The following is a 7552-nucleotide window of genomic DNA, read 5'->3' as shown; positions in this document are numbered from 1 at the left end:
ATTGAGATTGAAGATTGAAGATTGAAATTTGACCAATCAGGACAAAGAAATTTTAGTTCCTTTTGTTCTGATTAGTCAAATTCCAATCTTTAATCTTCAATCTTCAATTTTCAATGCGTAGTCTGATACGAGCTTTAGAACATGTATAATACGTTTCCTACGTTTTCATACGTATTATCACAGATTAATGGACAGATAGCCAAAGGCCCGGATGAAGGCGAGACCGGCATTTCCATGCAACACACTTTGCCCCTTACCGACTCATTTTGCACCTGGTTTGAGTCTGGGCTAAGCTCCGTTGACTTTACCAAAAGCCTTTACCCCTGGTTCGAATCCAGGCTAAATTCCTTTGATTTTATCAACAGACTTTGCCTCTGGTATGAGTCCAGGCTAATTCATCATGAGACGAATGAAATGTGAGAGAGGCTTGCCTCTTATTGTATCGCTCGCTCTTGAGATAATGATAAGAGTGAGCGAGACAATGACAAGAGTGAGCGAGAGAAGAATACCAACGTGCAAAGAAGATTCGAGGATCAAGATCGAGCTTTTATGAATGCTGCTATTCCTCTTTCGCTCACTCCTGTAATTGTCTCGCTCACTCTTATTATTGTCTTATTATCAGAAGCGAGTGAGACAATAATAAGAGCAAGTAAGAAAAAGGACGGCAAAGGCTCGATCTTCGAGTCTTCTTTGGATGTTGCTATTTTCCTCTTGCTTGCTTCTGTGATTGTCTCATTCCTATATTGTCTTACTCGCATTCATATATTCGTCTTGCTCACTCTCAATGCTCATCTCGTTTGCAACAAGCTTTTGTTGCCGACAAGCGGCCGATGAGAAACTATGAAAATGTGTAAAAGAGAGATAAATATATTATTAAACAATAAAAGTATTATTATTTTTATTATTTTTAAGTGATATATTTACACATATAAAAGAAATTACACACACACGCACGCACGCACGCACGTATAGGAAAACGGCGGAAGCAAAGTTGTACACCTAATATATTGTTCGGGAGTCGACCTCGACGAGATCGTCCGAATCTTGAGAGATACGCTCAGAGTTGAGCGAGAAGCAATGTGTAGGGCGAATCCGTAGATTCGCTGGAGGAATAGGATTTGAAAGATTACTTACGTGAGCGTAGTTTTAAGAACGTTTATTAGATAACACCGGGAACGAGCCTCGACACGTGTCCCGCGACTAAGATCGAAAATCTTCTGAATGTCCTTCGATGTCCTGTCCTTCTCCGCGTTTCGGAAATCTTGAAGGACTTCTTGCTAGAAGTCCTCGCGAGACCTCTTCACTAACAAACGAAGCGATTAAACGATTTACCCATCAAGAACTGATTGCCACGATAATATGATGCGATCGTGAGCGAGACACTTCGGTTTGAAATTGAATAGAACGCGAATTTGACAATGAGTAGCGCGACACGGCACGAGCGAGAATACGACACGAGAGAATATCATACGAAAAATGATGATACTAGAAACTATGATCGATTGCTATCGATCAGCTCGAATCGTTGTCTGTTGGCTGATCGTTGTCTGTTGTTGCTTTCCACTTACACGTGAATATTGAAGAAAGACAGAAATTTTAATGTAAATAATTTTTAATGTTTTTGATTAAATGGAAAGCATTACCGTCGTATTAACGATGCGACTTTTGACTTCAAAAATTTATTACCGTCGTATTAACGACGCGATTTCCCGTGGGTTGAGCGTCTATCGGGCGCGTCTCCGGGCGGCGGATAGGAGGACGCCCAGGCTGCCTCCGGGTTTGACTACCCGAGTAGGCTCCTGGGTAGTAGTGGCTATAACCGGCTCCGCGGGCGTAAAACCCTGTCTGGGGCTGGGAAGGCTATTGCCGCAGACCGACTCCCCAAGCCAAGCTGGGAACTATCGTGGCGAAGGCTGCGTGGCACTGGGGGTGCAGTGTCGCGAACGATGCCTCTGGGGCACCGGGCGAAACCCCATAGTATTTAGCCTTACCCGGGCACGCGGGGCTCTGCCCGGACGGACTTCCGTTTCCTAGCTTTTCGTGGGACCAAGTATGGATGATAACATTAATATTGATGATGGTTTTGGGGGGACTGAGGGTGAGGGCTCGCAAGGGCCCCCGCCCTCAGGGGTGGCGGCTTCAACTCCCGAACGGGCTCCTCAGGGCCCGGGAGGGAACGGGGCCGTCATCGGCGAAGCAGCGGTTCCTTGTAAGAGGAATCGCTGTGGAGCCGAGAAAAGGAGGGCCAGGAGGGACAGGGAGGTGGCCTTAGCCGGGTCAGATCCCTCTTCCTCTGCGGCTCTCGGAGGAACTCCGAAAGGGGTGGAGAAGCGGCACACCGGCAAAAGGTGTCGAACGGTCTCCGTTGATACCTCTCCTTCGGTGCAGAAAGTGGTGAAGAGCTCAGACTACTGGGCTCTACGTCTCTGCCGCGAACCCCTTGGCGAAGGCAATTGTGCAGGAGGGCTACCCCGAACAGGCGGTGACTCCTGAGCAGTTGAACTTGCTGCGGGGAGCAGTGGTCAGTGAGCTGGCGGAGATCCGAGAGGGTCCCCTGCCTCGCTTCACGGGGACTGCGGTGCTGCGTAATGGCGCCGTAGTCATTAGAGGAGAGGATGAGATGGCGCTCAATTGGCTCTCGGAGCGAATTGGGCACATCTCTCCCTAAGAGGGTGCCAAGCTTAGGGTGGTGGGCTTGGATGCGCTTCAAAAGCGGCACAGGGCGGATGTTTGGATTCCGGGTCCTGCGGTGCCTGCGGCGGCGGTCCTGGGGCTGCTGGAGAAGCAGAATCCGGGCATCGCCACGGCTAGCTGGCAGGTTTTTGCCGAGAATGTTGGGGCTTCCCAGAAGGGAGGAACCTCATTCTCGGCATCCCGGAGTCCAGTGTCCTCAAGCTGAGGGCGCGGGACTTCAGGCTTAGCTATGGGCTCGAGCAGATCACTGTGGGTCTGCTCGGAGCTCGTAGTGAGGCGACGGGGCAGGGAGAATCCCAGCCGGCGTCGGGCCCTCAATATAGTGAGCATGGTAACGGTGGGATTCACCCAGATCGATTTGCATCACAGCAGGGGCGCCTCGGCTGTTTTGGCCAGGAGCATGGCTGTGGTGCACATAAGTATTTGCCTAATGCAGGAACCCTGGGTATACAGGGGCTGCATTAGGGGCATTGCGACCTGTGGCAGACTTTTCAAGTCCCCCACAGAGCCCAGTCCCAGGGCCGCGATTGCGGTCAATGAATTAGAAGCGCAACTCATGCCGGAATTTTGTTCCAGGGACGTTGTGGCAGTTACGGTGGATTTCCTCAAATTCATCACGGGTGAGACCGGGAGGGTGGTGGTGAGCTTAGTGTACTTCCCACATGAAGAGGAGGGCTCGCTTCCGCCAGGACTTGTGGCTAGGCTGGTGGAATACTGCCAAGATAAGGGGCTGCCGCTTATAGTGGGGTGCGACGCTAATGGGCACCACACTGTTTGGGGGAGCACCAATATTAACAATCGGGGCAAAAGGCTTCTGGAGTACCTAGTAGCCACTGACCTGGAGATCCTGAACAGGGGCAACGAACCAACATTTCAGAATATGCTTAGGCGTGAGATATTTGATCTTACTCTATGCTCGAGGAATTTGGTTTCGGAGGTTGTCGGGTGGCAGGTCTCATCGGAGCCCTCCCTCTCTGATCACAGGCAGATCGTCTTCAGGCTTGCCAATATGAGGCCTGAAACAATCTATAGAAGAAATCCGAGAAGGACAGATTGGGACTCGTTTCGAGAGGATCTCTCCAATGGTCTTTGCAGCTTCCCTAAGAGGCACGGGACCGCTGCTGAGGTAGAGCTCTGCGTAGATCATCTACAAAGGGCTTTAGTGGGCAGCTTTCGAAAAGAATTGTCCAGCGAGAGCAGTTCGCTCTAGTAAGAAGGTCTCTTGGTGGGGACCAGGACTGCAGAGGCTCAGGGAGGAGGCTCGGCGTGCCTGGAATAGAGCCAGGAACACAGGTCGCCCGCTCGACTGGGATCTCTTCCGGAGGGCCCAGAAGACCTATAGGGACTCTGTAGTAGCCGCCAAGAGAGAGAGCTAAAGGAGGTTCTGTGAGTCGATGAAGGAGGTTCCGGAGGCCTCTAGGCTTTGCAGAATCCTGGCGAAAACCCCGGGCTCAAACCTGCAGGCAATACGCCTCCCGGATGGGGACGTGGTTTCGGGTGAGCGATATCTGGCTCACCTTCTGGAGACCAATTTTCCGGGCTTCAGGAGGGGGCTTGACGTCGACTCAGACAGGGGGACCGCGGAGCCCAGATTAAGGGCACGTGGGGGCGACTGGGATCTGGCGGCCAGCATTGTAAAACCCGAGAGGGTGAAGTGAGCTGTCAAAACCTTTAAACCATTCAAGTCCACTGGACCGGATGGGATTTTTCCGGCGCTCTTACAAGAGGGGCTCGGGCAGATCAGTGAGCCGCTCACGCGGACCCTGGGAGCTTGTTTTGCTCTGGGCTATACGCCCAGAGCTTGGAGGCTGGCGAGGATGGTATTCATACCCAAAGTCGGCAGGACCAGCTGCACTTCTGCCAAGGATTTCAGACCGATCAGCCTGACGTCATTTCTTTTGAAGACGTTGAAGAAGCTGGTCGAGGTCTATTTGAGGGAAGTTGTCCTCATTGCGGCACCCGCTGCATGAGAATCAACATGCCTACAGGATGGGCTACTCTACGGAGACGGCGCTCCACTCTTTGGTTTCCCAAATTGAGAAAGATCTCATGGAAAGAGGCTACGCGGTGAAGACCTTTCTGGACATAGAGGGTGCCTTCAACAACACCTCTCACGAGGTGGTTTGCAGGGAGGCAACGCTGCGGGGCGTTCCACACAGGCTGGTTCAGTCGATCAGAGGTATGCTCCGGCGGCAAGTTGTAACGACGCTCGGCGCTGTCAGTGTCGGCGGCTGGATGGATCGAGGGTGCCCGCAGGGCGGAGTGCTCTTTTCACTTCTTTGGTGCTTAGTAGTCGATGGACTACTCAACAAACTTAATGATAAGGTTTTCTTTGCGCAGGGATACGCGGTTGACACCGGCCGTGTCAGTGAAATATCTGGGAGTCATCCTAGATAGGAAGCTGACATGGAAGGAGCACCTGGACGATCGGTGTAAGAGTGTAACCTCTTACTTCTGGCTGTGCAGAAGATACTTTGGACAGACCTGGGGCCTCAGGTCGGGAATGGGCTACTGGATTTATACTGCCATTCTTAGACCTAGTCTTCTGTATGCTGCAGTATTATGGTGGCCTAGGGTACAGCTAGCGTCGGCGAAAATATCGCTGGAGCACCTGAGGGCTCTTATTTTAAGAGGGGCTCTTGGGGCTATGAGAACCACGCCAATTGCAGCGATGGGAGTGCTGCTCGGTATCGAGCCACTTTGCCACACGGTTGTTGCCGCTGCTGCATCGGCGGCTTACCGTCTGAGCTGTGTGGGAAAATGGAGGGCCGGCACCAGGCACACTAAACTTCCCGACGGAGTCCTTTCTCATCCTATTTTCAGTATGGGGCAGGACAAAATGCCAGCCATTCGTGCCCTGAAGGCGCCATTCAAAGTGTGCTTTCCGGAGAGAGAAGACTGGCTTAGGCCGCAGGGTCCGGTACTGAAGAATGGGCTCATTCTTTTTACGGATGGGTCCAGGATCGGCTTGGGCTCAGGGGCGGGCGTTTACTGCCGAGGGGAAGAGATCAGTGAATCCATTCCACTCGGTGAATTTGCCACGGTCTTCCAAGCGGAGATAGTGACGATCTTGTGCTGTGCACAAGGATTCCTCGCTAACAAAGAGAGGGGCCAGCGCATCAGCATCTGTTTGAACAGCCAGGCGGCTCTGAGGGCCCTTGGTGCTCCGATTACTACCTTCAAACTGGTCTGGGAATGCAGAGGCACCCTGGAAGAACTTGCGAGGGACAACGAGGTTGTTCTGATCTGAGTGCCTGGACACTCTGGTATCAAGGGCAATGAGGCGGCCGACCAGCTTGCTAGAGCTGGCTCGGAGACTGCGTTGGTGGGACCGGAGCCGGCTGTCGGAATCCCTCACAGCCTGGGCAAAAGGGAAATTGGTCGCTGGCTGCGGAACCAGCATTTGGCCTCCTGGAAGAGCGCGGCTGGATGCAGGCAGGCGAAGGCTCTCCTTGGAGATTCTCTGAGAGAGGGCCTCGCCAGCGGCATCAAAAAGCTAAGTAGACGAGAGGCCGGGCTAGTGACTCGCATTCTCACCGGGCACGGCACTCTCAATTACCACCTGCAAAAATTGGACATCAGTATGAGGCCCAACTGCAGGAAATGTAATGCACCAGAAGAAACCAGCCTCCATGTGCTGTGTGACTGCCCGGCCTATACCAGTGTCAAACTGGAACTGCTAGGCTCTGCTTTCCTGGAGTCCCAGCAGGTGGGTGATCTCCCAGGCAGGACTCTCCTCCTCTTTTAAAGGAGATTGGGCCTGAACTGAGGAGTCGCTTATCGGAGAGCACAATGGACTTTATCTGCGTGCCGTAGGTGGAGCTTCGATAAGGACAGCCCTCCGTTCTTAGCATTATTATTAACGACGCGACTTTACCATGGGAACGTAATTACTGTTTTGACCATTACTACGGTATAGCGCTGAAACCAGTGAGAAATACTGGTCTCGCCTTCATCCGGGTCTTTGGCTATCTGTCTATTAATCTGTGATACTATACAGTTTCCTACAGTTTTCCTTAAACAAAGATAGATGATGCTTGCGAGCGTTGCGGTCGTTAAGTGGAACGCGCTCATACTGAAATGAGCGATCCCATTGTTTGGCTGTCGCCATTATTTCGCCGAGAGAGAGGTGCGTTTGGATTTTGACATCTCTTTCTAATATTACTCTGATTGGTCCATGGCATGTCACGTGAAATCATCTAAACTAAGAATGATGTCAGTAGGGTATATAGGCCGGTTCTAAGCCATGGTCCTCTGAAGGGATGGGCGAGGGGAAACCCGCGCGGGGGGTATGACGTCACGCGGGGGAATCGCGTCCTAACCGGTAGGCGAGGAGTTCGCGGTGAGGGGGAGGGGGACCGCGTCCTAACCGATAGGCGAGGGGTCCGCGGAGAGGGAGAGGGGGACCGCGTCCTAACCGATAGGCGAGGGGTCCGCGGAGAGGGAGAGGGGGACCGCGTCCTAACCGATAGGCGAGGGGTCCGCGGAGAGGGAGAGGGGGACCGCGTCCTAACCGATAGGCGAGGGGTCCGCGGAGAGGGAGAGGGGGACCGCGTCCTAACCGATAGGCGAGGGACCCGCTAACCTAACCGTCGCGAGACGTCCGCGAGTAGGTGTGAGAGAGATAGCGCTAATGATATTCTATGAGCGTGGGAGAAGGATAGCGCGAGGCGTCCATATGAGCGTAAGACAGGGATAGCGTTTGCATGCACGTTGGAGAGAGATGGCGCGAGGCATGCACTTGGGAGAGAGATAGCGCGAAGCATGCACGCGGATGATACGGCGTTCGCAAGGCGGTGCGAGAAGGATAGCGCGAGGCATGCACGCGTGTAGGAGAAGGATAGCGTCCGCATTGGCG

The 7552-nt window shown here is 52.9% G+C and overlaps 2 protein-coding genes across 2 annotated transcripts; both read left to right on the top strand.

The window, feature by feature from the left end:
* The first annotated feature begins 2923 nt into the window (after positions 1-2923).
* LOC115245345 lies at positions 2924-3904 on the top strand. The gene has a single exon (XM_029823627.1). The coding sequence runs from the start codon at positions 2924-2926 to the stop codon at positions 3902-3904; it is 981 nt and encodes a 326-aa protein (XP_029679487.1).
* A 779-nt stretch (positions 3905-4683) lies between these two features.
* LOC115245344 lies at positions 4684-6403 on the top strand (the record flags this gene model as incomplete). The annotated part of the gene is made up of 3 exons (XM_029823626.1): positions 4684-4976; positions 5035-5929; positions 5969-6403. Coding segments are annotated over exons 1-3 (1623 nt in total), but the record flags the coding sequence as incomplete, so codon positions are not given.
* Between the last annotated feature and the right edge of the window lie 1149 nt (positions 6404-7552).

This window comes from Formica exsecta, unplaced genomic scaffold (assembly GCF_003651465.1).
Source record: "Formica exsecta isolate Colony F162 unplaced genomic scaffold, ASM365146v1 scaffold950, whole genome shotgun sequence".
In the NCBI taxonomy this organism is placed as follows: Eukaryota; Metazoa; Arthropoda; class Insecta; order Hymenoptera; family Formicidae; genus Formica; species Formica exsecta.
Note: the sequence above shows the minus strand (reverse complement) of the source record. Positions and strands in the feature narration are given on the sequence as shown.